Here is a 20,454-nt window from a genome sequence, read left to right as displayed (position 1 = left end):
TCAACAGAGATCTTCCTCTCTAGTGCTTTCAGCTGAAATATTTACAGGGACCAATCAAGCAGTGCAAGAATACAAGAACATGGGCATGGGCAGATTCAGATTCTCAACAGTTCTCTGCTACACACAGCTCCTCAAAGTGTCTCAAAATTTTTATTGGATTTTTTTTACTAAATAAAGCCTTGGGAATGACTGGTGTGGTTCTGTTTCCAGCTCTTTGTAGAGTAGCTATCAAGAGAAACTCATATGTTACTGGTGAAGAGTTTTTGAGTCATCATGCCACTTTAAGTCATTCTTCCATAGAACCATAGGATGGTTTGGTTTGGAAGGAACCTTAAAGATCATCTAGGTACAACCCCCCTGGCAAAGGGCAGGGACACCTTTTACTAGGCTATCTTGCTCAAAGCCCCATCCAACCTGGCCTTAAACACTTCTGTTGATGGGGCATCTGCAACTTATCTGGGCAACCTGTTCCTATGACTCACCACTCTCACACTAAAGACTTTCTAAAATCTAATCTAAATCTACCCCTTTTCAGTTTTGAGCCATTCCCCCTTGTCCAGTCACTACATGCTCTTGTATCAAGATCCTCTCTGGATTTCTTGTAGACCCCTTTAGGGACTGGAAGGCTGCTGTATGGTCTCCTAGACCCTTTTCTCCAGGCTGAACAGCCCCAACTCTCTCAGCTTGTCTTCTTAGCAGAGGTGCTCCAGCCCCCTGATCATCTTCATGGCCCTCCTCTGCACTCACTCCCAACAGATCCACATCCTTCTTATGGTGGGGGCCCCTTGAGTTGGATGCAGAACTCTTGGTGGGGTCTCATGAGAGCAGAACAGCAGGGGAGAATCACCTCCCTCGACCTGCTTTGAGCAGAACCACCTCCCACTCTGCTTTAGATACTGCCCAGGCTGTGTGGCTGTTTTCCTTTCCCTGGGGCAACACCACAGAACACACAATAGCCTAACCAAAATACAGGTGATAGTAATATTTTTGAGTATTTATGCTGAAAATGTCAAGAGCTACTTCTAAATAACTTTCAGAACAGTGACAACTGATCTCTGTTTTGGGGGGGAGGTTGTTTTTTCTTTTTCCAAAAGTTTTGCACACAACAGCTTGACAGCTGATCCTGGCTGAGAAGGGACCTGAGGGAAAGAAGAGAGGGGCTGGCAGCCCTTTGGGTCTCTTCATGCAGGACACACAGGCACCACATGCAAGGTTTATCTGCTCTCAGAGAGAAAACCCTCGTTTTGGTGAAGAAGAACCGAACCCTCGTTCGGTTGTTTTGGTGGGGCTTTTTTCCCCTTTTGCTCAGGTACCTGTGACACGGGACGGAGGAGGGCCGTGCAGCCGGCGGCCGGGGCGCGGCGCTCTCCCAGCGCGGTGCCGGGGCTCACGCAGCGCATCCTGCGGGCGGCGGCGCCGAGCGGGCGGGCAGCGGCTCCCGCTCCCGGCGGGACGGGGAGGGGTTTCTTTCCTCAGCGGGAAAGAAGCTCTTTCATTTCCCAGGAAATCCCGCGCAGGTGGGATGGGTCATCTGCACAGTGACAAACATTTTAAATTCCAGGCGGACAATCCGCTTGGAGCCTTCCGGGTGAGGAGAGGGGCTGCCGGCCCGTCCCGTCCCGTGTGAAGCCGCGGCGGGAGGCGGGGAAGGGAGGGGAGGGGAGAGGAGAGGGAGGGCCGGGTGCCCGGGGGCTGCGGGGCGGCCGCCAGAGGTGCCGGCGCCGGGCGGGGAGCGCGGGCAGCAGCAGGCAGGGCGCTGGGAACAGGGCACGGCGCTGGGAACAAGGCAGGGCGCTGGGGACAGGGCACTGGGCACGGGCTCCCGCCGCTTCTGCCACAGCCCAACCAAATTCGGGGGCGCCTCTTCCTCCCGCTTAAACGACCTGTGCGCCATCTCCGCCCGGACCCTTCCGAACGAGTCGCGCCTTTGGCGCTTTAAAAAGCCTTCCTCCCGCCAAGCGTAAGTAGAGCGGCCCCGGGCTGCGCCGCTCGGCCCCAGGCACGGACGCGGGCACGCTCGGAGCCGGCGCTGGGGGCGGGAGCCTGCCCGCGGCCTCTGCCCGCTCGCCGTGTCCCCCGGCCGTGGGATGGGCGCCAGGGAAGGGCAGGGCGGGGCCGAGCCTGCTCATGCTGCTGAGGAGGAGTCGTGGTAGGGGCCCTACTGCTCTGAGTACCTTGGTGAGGGATCCTGGCGTGGGTGTCCGTCTGTCCCTGCCCCACTCACGGAACCCTCTGCAGGCAGCGGCGCTCGCAGATGGGACGGTAACTGAGCCTGGTGTGGCAGGGAGAAGTGTCCAAACTTCACCAAATACCTCAGAAGATGCAGTGGAGGACAAAGCAACAAGTATTAATATCCAGGATGGTTGTGTAGGGGCGTGCAATATCTTCCTTAAAAGTTGCCACTCACATGTGAACATTGGTGTGCACATCAAGCCGGTTTTGTACACTTGAAGTAAAGTTAAGTCTTTATAAAGCAGAGTCAGAATTTCTTTCAGCCTTGTAAGGTGGTGCTGCAGAGAATGATGGAGCTCACGAGCATAACCCGAGGTGGTTCCGGGATTCTTTGAGGTGAACTCTGAGTTTCTGGCCCATGCAAACACTTTTTACTGACAGTGGGGAAACGGCCGGGTGGCCTCCCTGCACTGACCAGGCTGTTCTCACCCTGTTCACATCTTTGGTCTGAGAGTTACTCACTTGTTCACTTAGGACTCAAAAGTGATGCAAAGTATTGAGATGAATAAATATTCTTAGGAAGGTATGAAGCTTGAGGAAGTAAAAATTTGCCCTTGTTATAAGCAAAAAATTTGTTTCATTTGTGTATTTTTTTTTCCTGTAGGCAAAAAGATATTTGGGTTCACTGCTGACACACTGAAGAAATCATATCAGCCTAGTGTGTTATTAAAAATCCGTAGTGGGTTAGGTCTTTAGAACACGGACACAGATACGAAGAATGAATTGAACTGAGTAGTCAGAGATACTAGAGGTGTTTACCTCTTTTATTTAAAGGGAAATGAAAGAATCCTACTGGAGCGTTTTAGAATTAAACTAGAAAAAATTTAAGCTGTTTCCATAGTACAGAAGTGTACTTTAAGGAGTTTGAACAGGGTCTCCCTTGCAGTCACTTTAACTTGCCTGAAGTCCTCTCAGACAGATATTCAAACGTTGGAGTCCCTGCTTCTCTGCAGTGGAAAAAGGTCTTGAATCTTTGAATGTCAGAAAGGCTCATCCTTCCTTTGTATATCTGGGGCGGGGGGCGGGACACTCCTCACGGTGTAGTCTTTAGATCTGTTGGCTGATGGTTGTGGGCACCTGACAGCTCTGTCTCATTCATGCTTCACTCACTCGGGATGTAGGACTGTTGCCCTCATGCTCCACGGCTGTTCCACAGTCCCCCGGTAGCTCCACACCCTTCGCACCTTTCAGCTTTACAGGTAAGTCACTGTCTTTTCCTTCCCATGTACAGCTCTAAGATGGCATTTGAGTATTCTGGGGGAGAAAAGGGGTTGCTTGTTTTTCCTGTTTTTCTCCTGTGGCTAATGAATCAGGGCAGGGGCTCCAGCAGGGAACAGAGGAGTTTAACAGGTGGGATGTAGCTCTCCTCCTGGGCTCAGCTCTGCACTCCTTGCACTTTTCCTTTACTCAGGACAAACTTTCACTCAGAGGTCAAGTGGAGTCAAGAAGAAGTCAAAAGAAGTTTTGCCTGGGATTTAAGGAGGAGGCTGCATAGCAGTAAAGTAAGTTCAAGGTAATAACAAGATCAGTTAAGGAATTAATTCTTAACAAGTGTTTAAAATACAATGAGAGCAGTGATAGATGTGTCTGAAAATTTGACGCTAGGAGTATGAGAAAGGTATTTTTCAAATCCTGATTTAAACAAGTTTATAAAATGAACTGTGAAACTTCTAATGTGACTTATGCAACACTCACCGTTGTGTTTCATAGATATGTCCATGGCCAAATACAATAAAGTTTCACTGGAAATGATAGTAACTCATTCTGTGCCTGCACGTATGGCACATTTGTCTGGAATTACATGGTCATGCTGCAGACTTTCTGCAGGATGTCTGCTTTTGTCTGATGTCAGTTAGCAGAGTTAAGAACCTGGTAGTGGTGGAGATGCCTGATTGTTTAGTGTAAAAACAAATTAAATATTGCAAATTGTTTTAACAGCCTTTTTTGTCATACTGCTTTATAAAATAGAGATAAGTTTGAAGAAAAAATCTAAATCCCAAGTTTTTAGACTGTCATAAGAAATTAAAGGAAATGGGGGCTGAATTTAAGAAATTGTATTCAGACAATATATAGGATATAAGATAGGATATAAGGATATCTCATATAGGATATAAGGATATCTGTTAAGTTTCTAAATATTTGCTATGGAACATTTTTTGGATGTACTAGTATAATGAAATAATAAATACATCAAATGTCATAATTGGTTATGTATGTAATACAGCTGTGTACTTTTTTGTGTGCATATATGTATATAAAAACATAAACATGTACATGTTTACGTAAATTTATAAATAATAAAATGTCAAATTTTGCACACCTAGTGCACATAGTGATGAACCTCTTCAGTGACATCATCAGAAATAAAAATAACTGGAAAGTTTGTCGATGTCACATTGTAATTATTCTTCTGCAGAGGGACAGATACAACATTGCAACTTCTAAAATTTATTCTCACTTGCTTGCTCTCTTTGTTACATGCAAAATGTGTGCATGTACTCGTAATTAATAACACAACATCGATTCTTAAACGCCACGTCAATTTTTATGATTGTCCACTTTTGGTGTGGTCTTAAAGGAATGATTTTCTAATACAAGAAATACAATACAATAAAATGCACCAAATAATACAAGACTCCCAGTTCTTATTAACTGATACGAAGGTTCATGAAGTCCTTGCTTTTCATACCATTGAATTAGATTGTTTTCTGAGACAGATTCTTTGTCATTCCCTTGTGGGTATTCATGGACATCATGAAATGCAGATAAAGATGTTTCTTTTCTTAATCGGCATTTTTTTCCAAGCACAAAAAGAAAAAATGTCTCCTTTCACAATCCGTATTGAAGATTAGGTCTTAACAGTTGCCTGTCTTTGTAGCACTGAAAGTAATACTATACAGATGAATTTTATACAATACTACAAAAGCAAGCTTGGGATTATTCTCAGCTAAAATACTGAGATGTTTAAATTTAGACATAGGTATCGTTGAATTTAATATGGAAAAATCAGATATTCTCTGAGCTTTGTGAACGTTCTGTATTCGTTTAATATAATTTAATAATGATTTGTATCAAGGCACCCCTTTGCACTTGTTAATGGGGTTTTTGTGTGAGTTACATTGGCCTTAAGAATTGCTCACTGAAGAATGTATTCACATTGAAGAAAGATACAGGACCTGGATTTCTGGGAACTTTCCAGCCACTTTGCATTGGAAATTATGTCCTTCCAGTATTTATATACTATGGACAATTTGTGGTGAAAGCAACAGTTGCTGCAGTTCATACTAAAGTATGCACTAAAATTTTCACCTCTGTGCAGTTAAGATGCTGTGAAGTATCTGCTGACTGCTTAAACACTTTCTCTTGCTGTGCAGGATAAATTTGCACACTCTAATATGCAGAAGTAAATATTTTAACTAAGTTAAGCACTAAAATAGCTTTTTTTATGTATATCCTCTGAGAAGTGCATTGTGTCATGTCTTAACTCATGAATGTGTCCTGAATTAACTCAGCTGGGCATTGCTGACCTATAGTAAGAAGAAAAAAATTCTCGAGTAGTATTAGTGATTGGAGAATGATTAAGTTAGATGGATTTATTATTCGTCATCGTTAAGTTTTAAAAATTGTTATTGTTGTTCTGTTAATCAGTAGATAAATCCTCAGAAAAGTACGAAATGTCCTGTTTTCATTGTAAACATCATTGCCTGGTCATTACCTGAGCTGCCTATTTTGTTTGATGGGGATGGAAAACAAAGAGTGAGGCAGAGAGTATTGAGCAGAGAGGGACAATGTAAAGAATAGCAGAGAAAACTTGGGTTTATGCTAAACGTCTTTAATCCATCAAATATCACATTTATTTTGCTTTTCTTACATTTTCCCACTCATAATGAAAACATGCCCAAACAACAGTTTAGTTCTGTTCAAAGCTGGAACTAAACTGAGAATATCTTCAAATGATTTTAGTGAAAAAAATGAATTCACTATTGCTCTAAAAATTATTATTTGTCAAGATTAAAATTACTTAACCATCCAAAATATTTTAAACCGTATGAAATTAAGATGGATGAATAAATTTTAAAATAATACAAACAAATTAAGACTGTAAAAATATTATAATAAAATGTATTCAGCTTTGGGCTACTGTTTTAAGAGGAGAAAAAATATATTCTTCAAAAAGAATCTGAATATATTTTAAAGAACTGTTTCAGGACAGGGAACATACGTACACAAAATCAGTATTTCATTGTTAGTATCATCGTTTGTAATTTTATCATGTTATGTTGGAAAAAAAATCACTTATATTAAAGGGAGTGTGTTTTTGAAGATGTATTTTTAGGGGGAGGTATTATTAAATTAATTCTGTGTGATAAAAGATGAATTAGTATACCAGGATTTATAGAACTGCAAGATACTAACGGGTGTGTTGTTGCTTTTTGTGTGAAGGCATATTACTCGCAGTTATAGGTATTTCATTGCCTCACCGTAAAATCAAGTTATAAAAAGTACCTTAAATAAATCTAATTTCTTTTGTTGCCTTAACTAAAAGCCTGAAAGAAGTTCAGGACAGACTTTGGAAGTACTTCTTTTGGAAAAACAGTGACATAATTACTGGAAATTGCACTCATATAATGATGAGAAAAGTACACTTCTTCAGTGGTAATTTCCTAGCTGTAGTGATGAACAGCTTTTTTTCTTTGGGAGTTGTAAGACACCCAGGTGTTTGGATGAGAAGTATAAGCTTAGTAAGATGTAATTAAGTTATATGTATAAAATATTCTAAGATTTTTAAACAAGAAGATAATTACTTTTCTGATAGTGGTTTTTTAAAATGTAAATTGTTAAATCTGAATTGCAAATATGACACTAGGTATTGAAGTTAGCTGAAAGCAAAATTTTTTATTTTGTTTTTAGTTTAAGGTTGCCATATGAAATACAGAAGTGAGTTTATTAGGGGAATGTATTGTACTTCTTACATATATTCCAGTATTCTTACATATAATCCAGTTAGGAACAGGCCAAGGATAACAGAAATGATACCAGGAGATTTCTCTTGTTTCTCAATTGGAGGAAGCTTGTGAGGAATCTCATATCAAAAAAAATCTTGCATTTTAAGCCTTTCCAAATCAGCAATTGTGTCTCTGCCTAGAATTGGACATGGGAGACCCATCATACATGAATTGGTGGAAACTGCTGAGAATATATGCCAATTTTTTGTCACAGAAGTAAGGTCATAGGATGTAATTCTATTTTTTTCCAAGAAAGTATCTGTATATAGTTGCTAAAATGACCTTGAGTTTGTTGTTTTGGTTTTTGTTTTGTTTTGTTTTAGTGATGTTGCAGTAGTTACAGTTCAGTAACACCAAGTGCCAGGACAGTATGGGAAATGGCATAGAAGCTTTTTCACCATTCCTCTCAGAATTTGTCATTCTTCCCAATACTTCAAGTTACTAAAATGTTTGGGATTTTTTAGAAATAAACAAATTTGAACAAGATTAGGCTTTGAGAACATGCTTGCTGAGTTGTACATGTTCCAAAATTCATCTTCAAATTCTGTAGGTTTTGAGTAATTCTTTCTCTGTGTTTGTGCAGTTTGAAAATAGCAGAGACCTATTACTAACTTCCTGATTGCTGGAGTAAATAAGTTCTGGTAACAGTTAGTTAGGCAAACTTTGCATCTGAATACCAGTGCATTTGCATGAACAGTAGGATTATTCTGTTTAATTGATATCATTTCTACCTTTTCTGAATATAAGCAGGAGCAGTTAGAGCCATCTCAGACAGAGGAAACAGAATTAATGGGTTTTTTTTAATATTTAAGCCTTGTAGAAATTCTGACTTAGGAATGCTTCTTGCCAGTTGTGTATAGGCACTTGAGCCAGTATGGGCTCTGTGAGAGCATTAAGCATCTCCCTTCTGTGCTCACCAAAGCCCATGGTTGTGTGGTCACAGGGTTATCTAGTTCTGCAAAGGCAAGTACCCTTAAGAAATATCATTTGTGGAGGATCAATCTGTTCTGCCCCAGCCTTGTGTAATTATAAGATGTTTTAACATTGCTCTGGTGTTCTTGTTGTAGGTTAGAAATCAGAAGCAATGGGTGACTGGAGCTTTCTGGGGAGACTGTTAGAGAACGCGCAGGAGCACTCCACGGTTATTGGCAAGGTTTGGCTGACAGTACTGTTTATCTTCAGGATCCTGGTGCTGGGGGCTGCTGCTGAGGAGGTCTGGGGAGACGAGCAGTCGGACTTTACATGCAACACTCAGCAACCTGGTTGCGAAAATGTTTGCTATGACAAAGCCTTCCCCATTTCTCACATCCGCTTCTGGGTGCTGCAGATCATTTTTGTCTCCACTCCAACCCTCATCTACCTGGGCCATGTCCTGCACATTGTACGCATGGAGGAGAAGAGGAAAGAGAAAGAGGAGCTGAAAAAGAAGGGAAGCAGCAAAGATGGCAACTACCCAGTAGCAGCAGCATCTGGAGGTGGAGGAGGCAGCAATAACGTCAAAGATCAACCTATTGTCAAAAGGGGGAAAGAGAAGCTCCCAATCCGTGATGAACGTGGTAGAATCCGTATGGGGGGTGCCTTGCTCCGTACTTACGTCTTCAATATCATATTCAAGACACTGTTCGAGGTGGGATTCATTGTGGGCCAGTACTTCCTATATGGCTTCGAGCTAAAGCCGGTCTACCAGTGCAGTCGCTCACCTTGTCCACACACTGTGGACTGCTTCATCTCGAGGCCCACTGAGAAGACCATCTTCATCATCTTCATGTTGGTGGTGGCCTCAGTCTCCCTGCTGCTGAACATGCTCGAGATATATCACTTGGGGTGGAAGAAGCTTAAGCAGGGCATGACAAGCCAGTACATCCTAGAGATGCCTGTTGCGACAATGACGCCAGTTATGGTAACAGGGGAGTCCAAACCTGTTTCCCTGCCGCCACCAGCACCCCCTGTGGTGGTCACAACTGCCACGCCGGCCCCTGTTCTGCCTGACACCCGCGCTGTCACACCGCTGTTGGCCCCAGTGACCATGGCATCCTACTACGCTACAGCTGCTCCGAGACCACGGCCCCCCTCCAACACGACGTCCATGGCAAGCTACCCTGCTGCTCCACAAGTTGCTGAGGAGAGGCACCGTGCCGTGACTCCCACACCCATCTCCACTCCCGTCACCATCCCGACCCCCATCCCCACGCCCACGCCAGCCGTCATCAACTACTTCAACAGCAGCAGCCGTGCCCTGCCATCCGAGCAGAACTGGGTCAACATGGCAGCCGAGCACCAGGGCAAGGTTTCCTCCAGCTCAGAAGGCTCCTCTACCCCCAGCAGCGTCCGGCATCCCCTTCCTGAGCAGGAAGAGCCACTGGAGCAGCTACTCCCACCCCCGGCTGCTCTGCCCGTGGCCGTGGCCAACAGCGGCAGCAGCACCAGCCTGAGCGGGGCGAGCGGCAGCAAGTGGGATGTGGAGGGCGAGGTGGAGCTGTCGGGGGCACGGCCCGTCTCGGCTGCCTGCACCACGGTGGAGATGCACGAGCCACCGCTGCTCGTAGACACGCGGCGCTTGAGCAGGGCCAGTAAGTCGAGCAGCTGCAGAGCCCGGTCAGACGACCTGGCCGTGTAAGGCGGTCGCCCGTGCTCGGGGGAGCAGGTGCTGGAAGGCGGAGTGGGCAGGGGAGCTGCCCGGGGAGGCCAGGCCTGGCGTGGGTGAGAAGGCCTGGGCTTCAAACTTAGACGCTTGCTGTTTTTGCACTCTGTGAGTTGTAGTGGGGAAAATTATCAACATTTTCTAATAGGTCAGGGGTGACCGAAGCGCAGCCCGTGGGCCGGGGGACCAGTCCCACTTTCCTTCATGTTCATGGCAGATCTCTGGAGGGCAGCCGTAGGGGAGGCCTGCACACATAGCAGGGGGCAATGTTAGCTGGTCGTGTGCCCTGAGGCCGACTTTCATCTGAGAAAAATGCTAACATCCCTAGTCCCCATGCACCTGGCTGTCATCTCTCTCTTGCCCTTGCTTCACTTCAGCTCTTTCCCAGAAGCTTCACATGAGCAGATGCAATGACTTGCTTTCTTCCTCTTAAATCTTACCCTATGGTAGCCCTATGGCAAGCATCAGGGTGGTGTATTGCCTGTTGGCACTTGTTGTGTCTACGGACCAACTTGCCGTATTAAAGGTAACTCAGTTTCTTCCACTTAACATGACTTAATGAAGCCTTTGTGTTCATGGCAAGTCACCCATGCGGTCCTCGGCCAGGCAAAGTTTAGGGAACCCCTGGAATAGATTTTTGAGGTTCTTCTTTCCATATTTTTTTTTTTTTAACTCTTGACCTGTTAGGAAGTGTTTGGTTTGACCTTCTATCCGGTGTTTGCCAACCATGATCACACCATGTTTATAAGCCTGCAAATATGTTTGAGCATGTTTGACTATAATTTTAGCTGACTTCTACAACTGCTTACAGGAGGACAGGAATTCAAACCACACCTCAGAAATTATTGCACAGAACAATTTCTCTTCAGAAAGCAAGGATTATCATTTCAATAGACTGTGGCCCCATACATTGCCCGTGAGCAAACAGTTAGGATAAAGTACAGCTCTGCATTTTAGACTGTTAGATATCAGCTTAAGTTTGTTGGAAAAATGCTTTTTAGAAGTAAACTTGAGTGCTTATTTTTAAGTATTTGAACATTTTGAGAATAATCTGTAGGTTTAAAGTTACTTGACGGTGTACTTAATAATTTGAGTTTGATCTTTGATCTTACAAGAAAATGTAAGAGGAAAGAAACTTACTAATGGTGAAATTCCCTAAGCAACATTATTTCCTGTTGTGTACCGTTTAACATCAATCTGTAGTGTCTTTAAGTCAGTAAAAACAGACTTAGATAATATTGTATTGCAGAAAAGGTGGCTAAAATATCTGGGCAACCTGGTGGCTGAAGGGTCTATCCTGATCCGACTGAAGTCACTTTCAGAATTTCCATTCAATTTAACAAGGGGCAATATTTGGGAATGGATGTTGCAGGCCTTATTCAAGCAAGACTAACATTCACATGAAGTTTTGGGTGCCAGAAGAAATTTAGATTTTGGGCCTTAGAAAAGACATTGAAGTCCTGCTTTTGAAAAATGTATGTGTCCCTTAAAATGGGTGAAGGAAAGTACTGGGTTTTTTTTTGTAAGGTGCAGCTTTCCTTTCAGCAGGCTCTGTCCTTTATTCCTTCCTTAACAAGATGTTAGAATTCTGCATGCCTGAATAGGCTCAGGAGAGTTTCGGTACAGAAGGAATATGGAATTGGGCTGAGCTTCTGTTCTAAGCAAAATCCAAAAGAACTAAAGCTTGGAGTCAGTCCTGTTGCTGCTATAAATCGAAAGTACTGTAACTGGAAAAGAGCAATCAAACACACTGGGATAGCCCTTTGCATTTTCAAAGTGTTTGGCCTGGCAGTGCAGTCCTTACTCAGGCAAAGCAGGGTCAACCTGTAGCAAGTAGTTAACAATACCAGTTATTTCTGCTGTTAAATGTTTTCCTAAGTGTGCTTATTTTATTCAACGGTCAAAATATATTCCCACTACTCAAGATGAAACATTTTTACTGCTTTCTGGGTAGTCACAAAGAGCTTCTCATGATCAGAAGCGCTGTTCTGCAGTCTTTGGGCATATTTTCTCATGACTTCCTTGTCCTGCTTATGTTGAACCTTGTGTTGAAGAAGTCCTTCTGCTCCCATGGATCTTAAGGGCAGCAACTGCATTAAAAGTCGATGTGTAGTAGTACAATAAAGATATTTATTATTAGGTATTCAGCTTCATGCATGCTCTCATGGATTTTCTGTGTTATAAGCCATAAAAATGCTTTCTGCAAGAAAACTAAAAGCCAAGTTCTGCTTTCTATTGTATCCATGCAACTATGCTAAACACAGACTAAAGTTGATGAAGTTGCCTAGATGTAAGCAAAGGTGGAAATTAAGATTCAAAATTTTTAAATTTACTAGCATCTATGGTAGCAGTTTTGTAAGTTTTGATAAATGCCAGTTAACGACATTGCTGAAATAATGCAATATATACATCTCTGTATTTTAGTACATCAGAGTTTATGGGCTGCATTTTCCTTTGTTCTGCGCTTCTGAAGAACGAAGTCAAAGTCTTTCTGGAGTGTATTTATATAAACCAGGCCACCTGGAATGTGTGCTTTTTTGTCTCACTTCCTGAGAGCAAAACTGATGTTGTCTGACTGAGCTCTGCATCTTGCAGCCCTTACTTTAATGCTACCCTCACAGTGTGTCCTGCAGGATTGCATCCATATTGTATATAAAAAAATAGTAAGAGAGGTAGATTTAACTTAGGATCAACTGAGACCTAGGCTGACCTTTTCAAGTTAATGTGTGTTGTGGTTAGACCTGCAGAAAATTCAGATGCTTTTGTGGAATATATGGTATTTTCAGCCAGAGTAACTACTGGAAAACTCTAAAAGATGGTTTTTCCTGTTAGGTGAAGCTCGGGGGGAGAAATGTAACTCTATTGCAACCCCTAAGAGAAGTCTGAGAGAGCAGCCTCTGCATCCAGGCAGTCCTTGTCTGAGAAAGCAAAGCTACAACTCACAGGTTGCGCTTTTAAGAGCAGCTTAAGTTCCATCACGTAACTATGCAGCGTCAAGCCTCTTCATTGCCTACAGTTTCATTTGGAGTCCAGTAACTGTTTCTTCATTTGAGCCCAGGTAACTGTTTTGGCAGAACTCCTCCGTAGTGGAGTTACAACTGCTTGTAGTTGCTACATCACATCTGGATTCAGATTTGTTGAAAGAAAAATCTTACTGGTGTGGCCGATTTTGGGGACTTCAATCTTTACTCAGGACTGATCACTGAATTCAACATCGACCTGTGAGTCGAGTGCCAAATTCTGTGCAGAATTCCACAGTTCTAGAAAATATGTACAACACCCACTGACTTGCAGAATAGAGTGTATTGGCAAAAATTATCTTCTAATTTCTAAGTCATTGACTCTTTCACATCACTTAATTACAAAGTTTCATGGGAACTGGTAGTGATACCCTGATTTAGCCTGGTCTTATGGCTGTTCAAGCCACAATTCTGAAAGACCTCAAGTGCACAGCAAAGATGAAACTTGTAGGTAAGTTATTGCAAAAGCAGAAGTCAGAACAGAATCCTGCCTGATATTAAGCAGACTGAAAAAAAAAAACCCACTAATTTTTGCTCTTTGAGTAGAATAATTGTGGGAAAACTTGTTCTCTCTCTTACTTGAAGTTAAAAAATATGCTGAGGTAAACTATGGAAAAGAAAACTGAAAAAAGATATGCTTTGAACAAGTTACCAGGTGTATGATGTACTACTCTTTTTGCAGTATGTTTATTGTTCAGCAAGGCACTCAGAGCTAATTAAATGTCTGACATTTTGCAGCTCTTAAGATTATTATCTGGTATGAATACATAAGTGTAGAATCAGTAAGATGATAAAAGCAAGCTTTAAAAATCAGATCACTCTTTAAGTCCTCTTTTGGTTAGGCGTGGGACCACCTCCTCAGCTGCTACAAACTGTTGTATTCCACTGAGTTCGTGTGGGTGACAGCAGTCTGCAGGAGCAGAGTGTTGAGCCCCCAGGCCTCTTTGTTTTATACAGACACTAACACCATGGATTGAACAGGCTGATTTTTTTTTTAATTCCAAATGTTTTACTTTGATTTTTCTTGTGAAAAGTGTGCTCTTGTAATTTTGATTTTCTGAAGTTTACATTCAGTTTTTGATTTCAGATTGCACATTTGGATGAAATAAACTGCTTTCTAGGTTTACATTTGTATAAGAAGTAAAAGAATGACTCTGCCAATGTGTTAAACATGAGAGAAATGTCTTATTATAACACAGGAACTCTTCAGACATAAGGTAGTACCATTAAATTTAACCTGATCACTGATGCATAGTATCAGCTTTCTCTGTATAATTAAAATATGGGCTTTGGATTTATAGGGAGTACACCATGGAGAAAATATATATCATCATGAACTCAATTATTGCCAAATAAACTAAGGTTCACTATTGTTCATATGCCCTCCTGTGTGTTTAGAGCTTCGATGACAAAAATTAGCTGTGATGTATGTCCTAAATTTACAGCCTGGTTTAAAATTCCAAACCAAGTATTTGTGAATAAACACTGCACTGTTACACTGTAGAAGATTTTACAAAAAATAAATGTTTTGCTTTCTAGGCAAAAATATGGTTCTGAGCCTGCAAATACAATTTCATGCAAGTTATTTTAACTTTTGCAAATAAGACCATAAAAGACAATGAGACTATTTGCATAAACTAAAACCACTGATGTGATAAAGAAATTGTAGATTTGCATTTTAAGTTTGCTGTAAGATGCCAATCTAATTCTAGAGTTTTCAGTTCTTGAAAAGTTATGCAAGATGTGTGAGCATATTTTAAGGTGCTTTTAGCTTTTATTGCTACTTGCATTGCCACTGTTTCTCACAGTTAAAGGGTTCTAAAGCATAAGAAAGCTTACTCAGAACTTTCTCGTTGCTTTCCGGATGTTTGTCTTTTACATGACAGAATCTGACAAAAAGCATAGCAAGTTTTCTGGGCAGTCAGGAACTTGTAGTACCAATAAAACCAGCAAACAGTTAAAAGTACTGTCTTCACAGAAGTGCCTTGTATATTAAATTCTGTAAGAAGCAAGTTGATGTAAATGTTAATTTACCTCATATGTTTACAAAATTGTGACTAAATAAACTTTTTGTACCACAGCATTGTCTCTTCTAGATTAAATTTTCATGAACATGCTTTTAAAATACTAATGTGACAAAACAGTTAGCTCCCTCCCTTTATTCATTTACACTGCTGCTTCCATTCATTATGTGAAGTGCTCACTGAATTACATCTCTAGGAAAACGATGTTGAAACCTGTCTCCATGCAGAAATCCCAGTGGCTTCAGAGGAAGTTCACAGTCCAGAAGATATATGGGAACAAGACCCACTTGAGCATGTGCAAAGATGAAACACTAACTACCTTGACATCAGTGGGAGGTCTGCTTCTGCCTTCCACCAAATCCAGGTTTTACTTTTGGCTCCTGCTTTGACACAGGAGTCACTGTTCATCTCATGCAGTGTAGCATTGGCAGTGACTCCCACCTTTCACCCAGTGCTGACTCCCTAACTTTGATTTGTCCATCTAGCTGCTGTGCCATGAGACTGTTAGCATAAATGCATGAAGGATTTTAGTGCAGGGGAAGTGTGTCCTTACTGGGGATAATGTGGGGTGTCCACTGCGTTTGAAATTTGCTGATTTGCCCTTTATAGGAAATTTCACCGTTTAGCACGCAGAAGTGTTAACTCAATTCTGCACTGAAAATGTGCAGTGTACTGAAGGCAAGTCAGTCTAAACATTGTATAGTTCTGTGAAGAGGGGAGGGCCAGATTTCTGAGAAGTTTTACTTGTGGAAAGCAGGAATGTAGGCAAGACAAAGGGTCTCTTCCAGAAGTGTTAAGTATGAAGACTTTGTGAATCTTTATTTTGTCTGCAGCACTTACATGGACCTGGCAGGTCAAGACAGTTTCTGCCCTGTAGTGCTGAGTGCTTCTCTCATGGGAGTACAGTCAAGCATATTTTTTTGGTGCTTCCTTGTGCTCAGGCAGTGCTGTCTCTGCTTTACATGATGTATCCACATGGTAAATCAGATTGACTCTGATGACTGGGCAGGGGTAAAGCAAGCTGACAGGTGTATAATATGGGTAGTACTAAGATTGTGCTTAGCAGCAATAAGCTAAATAAGTGCATAAGGTGGTATGGTAATACTAGCTGATAACTCATTTTCCTCTGACTAAGAGAGCTTTTTGCTACAAATACATCTGGCAAGCTTTCTATTTAGATGTATATTCCACAATTTTGTCACTTGAAGTGCAGGCAGAGTACTCCCAAGGGAGCTGAGCACGTCAGCAATGCAGACACAGCTTGGTCATGGATTCTCCCTCCCTTGGGATGCAGCCACACTGCTGTCACCTTGCATCCACTGTCTGTCAAGAATTTCTAGCTGAAGTAGGAGACACAAGTGCTGCTACTCTTGGTCTCTAAAGGCCTTTGTGATGGTGTGGGTACCTTTTGTTGCCACACTGAGCGAGGTAGCTTCATGTGAGTTTCTGGAGAAAGCTTGAAAGGGGTGCCCTCCTCATCCACAGCTGTATCAGAGCACCCTGAAGATTCTAATAATGAAAAGAGGTATACTGGGGGGAGTCCTAACCTGCTCCAGTAAATGTCTGAACAGTTGTGCTGAAAGCCAAATGAGGTGCATTCCACACACCCCTGTACTGCTGCTGCTGTTCCCAGGGATTTGGCACAGAGCAATCAGCTGGGCTTTAGCAAGCCTTTTCAGTGTGACTGCACTAAGAATGGGCTTTAACTAACCTCATCAGTGTTTCCCCACACTGTAGCTGGAACAGGAATGAAGGCAATACACATCAAGGAAACAGATGTCAGATAGCGAGATCTTAATAGGTCTGACATTTTGATCACTTTTGGCAACTGGATGTGCATCAAGTCTAATTGTCTTTGTGTCTATTTTCAGCAGACAATAGAATAAGCAGATGGCTTACCCAAACCCATAAAACTGAAGAGAGCCTTCTCATAAAGATGATCTAGGAAGACTGTTTTTCTTAGTGTCGTAGTCCAGGAAAACAGGGTGTTTGAGGAAGTATACATTTTAGCATGTACAGGTATGTGATGTTATGCCAGAATTACAGGTATCATTAATTACTGTTGATGCGTTAGTAGTAGTTGGATTGCACCACCTGTTCTTCATTGTGCAAGGTTTTTTTTTCATTTTTAAAGAGAGATTAGTGGTACATAGCAACAAAATGCTGTCCTTCCTGGGTAGTTACCTCCCTTTCTTTTTTGTGTAATATGTGGTTTGTGTATCTTTGAGTCACCAGTGGTAGTAGAGTGCCTGGCAGAACTAGTTTTAATCCCTAGAGGAGGGTATTCAATGTGTGAACTTTTGCCATACCTTGCTTTCCAGGGCCGTCCTCAGCACTTATGACAGTGGCTACAGATGTAGTTGAGGCTCCTAATGCCATGGACAGTGGCAATGAGCAGACTGACACCAAGGCCACAAAGAACTGCCCAGGCTCACAGTGTTTGCATCACTAATGTAGCCAACTCTAACCTTTTTTCAGCCACATCTTTGCAATTTTAGAAGTTGCCTCCTGAGGAAAAAAAAAAAATCAAATACCTGCAGTTCTTTGCCCTCCTTATTTATTTCCCATGAAAGTATGATAAAACACATTAAAATGTTCAGACCTTTGCATTTCTAAGTAGCATGAGACATGGCTTTTAAAGAGTTCCTGTGGTTTCTAGGCAATATTTTTTTTAAATAGAAAGGACTTCACAAGTTCAGACCCTCAAAAAGACAGTATGTTTTTCATTGGGATACATTTCTCTTCTGTTTGCACAGGATCCACCAAAGTCAGTGAATTGATGGAGTCAAGTGAAATAAAACCACGTGAGAATATAGATTCTATGTCTATACTCAGTTTAATGAAAACTAAAAAGGAAGAGCAAACAATTATCAGCTATCATATATCTCACTCCTGTCTGAGAAGATTAAACTTCCTGAGAATTTTGGCTTTAAGGAATGTTGTGGTCTTCTGAGCAGAGACGAAGGGATAATTATGGTTGAACTATCCTGCCCCACAGAGGAACCTATTGTTTGCTTTGCATGTCTTTTGTAGTGAGGTTTGCTGTATAAATTCTGCACTTCTGCAGAAGTAAGCAGGTAAGGAGGTTTTGTCTAAGTAAACTTACTGTGTTTGGCTTATAGCTACTCTGAGGGGAAAGAATAGTTTTCATCATGAGAGAAAAAGCTGCAGCAAAGTCGGCCTGGCTGGGATACCAGAAACACACATGGCTGATTCTCTGGATTTTCTACATCCTATAGTCTTTTAAACTCTGTACTCAATTGAAGTGGTGCAGCCCATTCCTTTAAGAGCAAAATTCTTGGCCAGGAGTCTACAAAATAATGCCTGCATTTACATTTGTCTGTGAATGGGGCTGTACTAGTGACTAGTGTTTGGGGATTTTGCAGCATGGGAAGGATGCAGTCTGCACCAGCCTCTTGCTGTAGACTACATGAAAATTCAGTGTCTGACTTTAAGGATGTATTTCTAAAATCTCTGCTCTTTATTGTTTACAGGAGTGGATCTTCTTTCCAGCATATCTGTGGCTGTAGGTGGAGCTGCGAGTGCCTGTCTTTGGGCTGCTTCCATGCCATTCTCCTTGCAGCAGGCACATCAGTCCTTCCGAGCAGCCTGGCAGCACAGGTTGCTCCTGCCTCATTCCAGCTGTGGGGCTTAATTCAGGTTCAGAACTTCCTTAAGACTAGAAAGAAATTCTTGTCTTCCTGTGTAAGATAAGACCATAAAATGTCTCAGTAATTTAGTTTATAGTTTCAGTTTAGACATCTGAATCTTATTCCTCCATCCTTGAGTTCAAAACCAGTCTTTATACCCAGAATGCTGAAGTGACATCTCTGTAGATGATCCAGATGGGAAAATAATTCCATTGCTGCCCCATAAATTGGAGAGAGTATCGACTTCTTGCTGTTCATGCATAATAGAAAAGCTTAAACATATTTGCTTAGATGTTGAAATCTCTTACAGCTAAAGCCATGACCTAACTTTCTAACAAAGTTTTGTGTATCAGGAATTCCTTTTCCCTACAGCTGCTGTAGCAAGTCATGCATGACACTGAAATGTGCATTGCAAGTTTTTGGGTGTATAGGAGAAGTGCAGTGATCTGCATGTAATTTGGGCAGCTGTCTTTATTTTCAGCTGAAAGAATTCTCTCAGTTGCAACAACATAAATCCAGTATAACTCCACCACACCGGGGAAACACAGATAAGACTTTCTTTGTGTTTAAATGACTGCAGTGAATAAGATCAAAAGCAAAAATAATAGTTCTTTTTTAAAGAAAGAAAGAAAGAAAGATCTGCAAGTTTAGTACATAATGGGCCAAATTAATCTCTGTTGTAAGTACATTCATTTCAGTGTTGTTGCAGCAAAAATGAATTTAGCCTGAAGCAACTTTACAACAACTCATATATAAGCATGCACAACTAAATGTATTACACTTTAAACAAACTCAGCATTGTCTGGAGCACAGTTGGTCTGCTGAACCTCTGAAGTTAGGAACTAACCATTGTGTGCAGAGTTTGTTTAGACAGTACCATTTTTGTTCAATTGGCTACATCCGCGGTATTTTAGTGACAGCAGGAATGTTCCCTCTAGCTACAAAGTGACATTATAGTGTCAGACACAATTTTTGTTCTGGGATGTTTATGCCTTAACTCTTTTGTGCACTTAGGAATAATATTATAACAAAATGGAGAGAAAGAAATAGTTTTGCCATTTCTGGAATGCTTGAGTTTAATTCTTTGAGTTATTCCTTTAATTCAAAAGGGGTTGAAATGCTCTTATGGAAGAGACCTTATATGTAATAGAAGTAGTCAAGGAGTATCAAGAGTACACCAAATCAGATCCAAAAAATATTAATTCAAATTTCAATAAGTTAATATAACATTAATATTTTATGGTTTCAGGCATGAATTTTGTATAGTTTTCAGTTATAAATGTTATGATACCAGCAATGTCATTGTTACAACTGCTGAGTCCTTCAGCCAACAGTGAACACGATGTTTTTGGAGATCATTGTCTGTTCACACTCCACTAGAGGAACACATGGGCTGACTGTTTTAGGCAATTACTATCTGTCACAGTTGCACAAATGCCTTTTGCTTCTTTATGCTTTTGCCGCTTTTTACACCATCATCTGCCCTGACCAAGAAGAGTTTGGCTTTTTGTGTTTGTAACTCCCTTACAACCAGTTTTACATTCCTATTACATCCTCCCTCAGCCTTCCCTTCACCAAACTTAATAAACTCATCTCATACAACCTCTCTTTGGGACTTCAGCCCCTGATCATCTTTACTGCACCTTCTCCAGTTTCTCCACATTCCTCTTGAGCTGAGGGGTGTGAAACTGGACACAGTACTCCAGGTGTGGCCTTGCTGGTGCTCAAATAAAATCAAGCAATTTGCCCTCATTTTCCTCCTTGAGATGACAATTCCCAGGGCAGCTGAAGCCTGAGCTGCAGTGAGCACTCAGAGAAAAGTGCTATGAGCTCCCTGCTGGAACAGAGTTAGGTTTCTCATTCATTCACAGGTAGATTTGA

The 20,454-nt window shown here is 41.8% G+C and overlaps 1 protein-coding gene across 5 annotated transcripts; it reads left to right on the top strand.

The window, feature by feature from the left end:
- The first annotated feature begins 1,822 nt into the window (after nucleotides 1-1,822).
- Nucleotides 1,823-9,855, top strand: GJA3 (gap junction protein alpha 3). Of its 5 annotated transcripts, none has more exons than XM_088159467.1 (4): nucleotides 1,823-1,960; nucleotides 3,354-3,431; nucleotides 3,644-3,734; nucleotides 8,306-9,855. In XM_088159467.1, the coding sequence occupies exon 4, from the start codon at nucleotides 8,323-8,325 to the stop codon at nucleotides 9,853-9,855; it is 1,533 nt and encodes a 510-aa protein (XP_088015593.1). In that variant the 5' UTR covers nucleotides 1,823-1,960; nucleotides 3,354-3,431; nucleotides 3,644-3,734; nucleotides 8,306-8,322. The 5 variants fall into 5 exon arrangements, with proteins under 5 accessions (XP_088015593.1, XP_088015592.1, XP_014733151.1 ...); XM_088159466.1 differs by having other exon boundaries at nucleotides 3,644-3,745; XM_014877665.2 differs by having other exon boundaries at nucleotides 3,354-3,745.
- Nucleotides 9,856-20,454: the final 10,599 nt, after the last annotated feature.

This window comes from Sturnus vulgaris, chromosome 2 (genome assembly GCF_052056855.1).
Source record: "Sturnus vulgaris isolate bStuVul1 chromosome 2, bStuVul1.hap1, whole genome shotgun sequence".
NCBI lineage: Eukaryota > Metazoa > Chordata > Aves > Passeriformes > Sturnidae > Sturnus > Sturnus vulgaris.
The sequence above is the reverse complement of the archived record's forward strand: the minus strand, read 5'-3'. Positions and strand labels throughout refer to the sequence as shown.

Excerpts from the sequence above, each read along its gene's own strand:
- GJA3 (XM_088159467.1), top strand. The coding sequence starts at position 8,323 with ATGGGTGACTGGAGCTTTCTGGGGAGACTGTTAGAGAACGCGCAGGAG.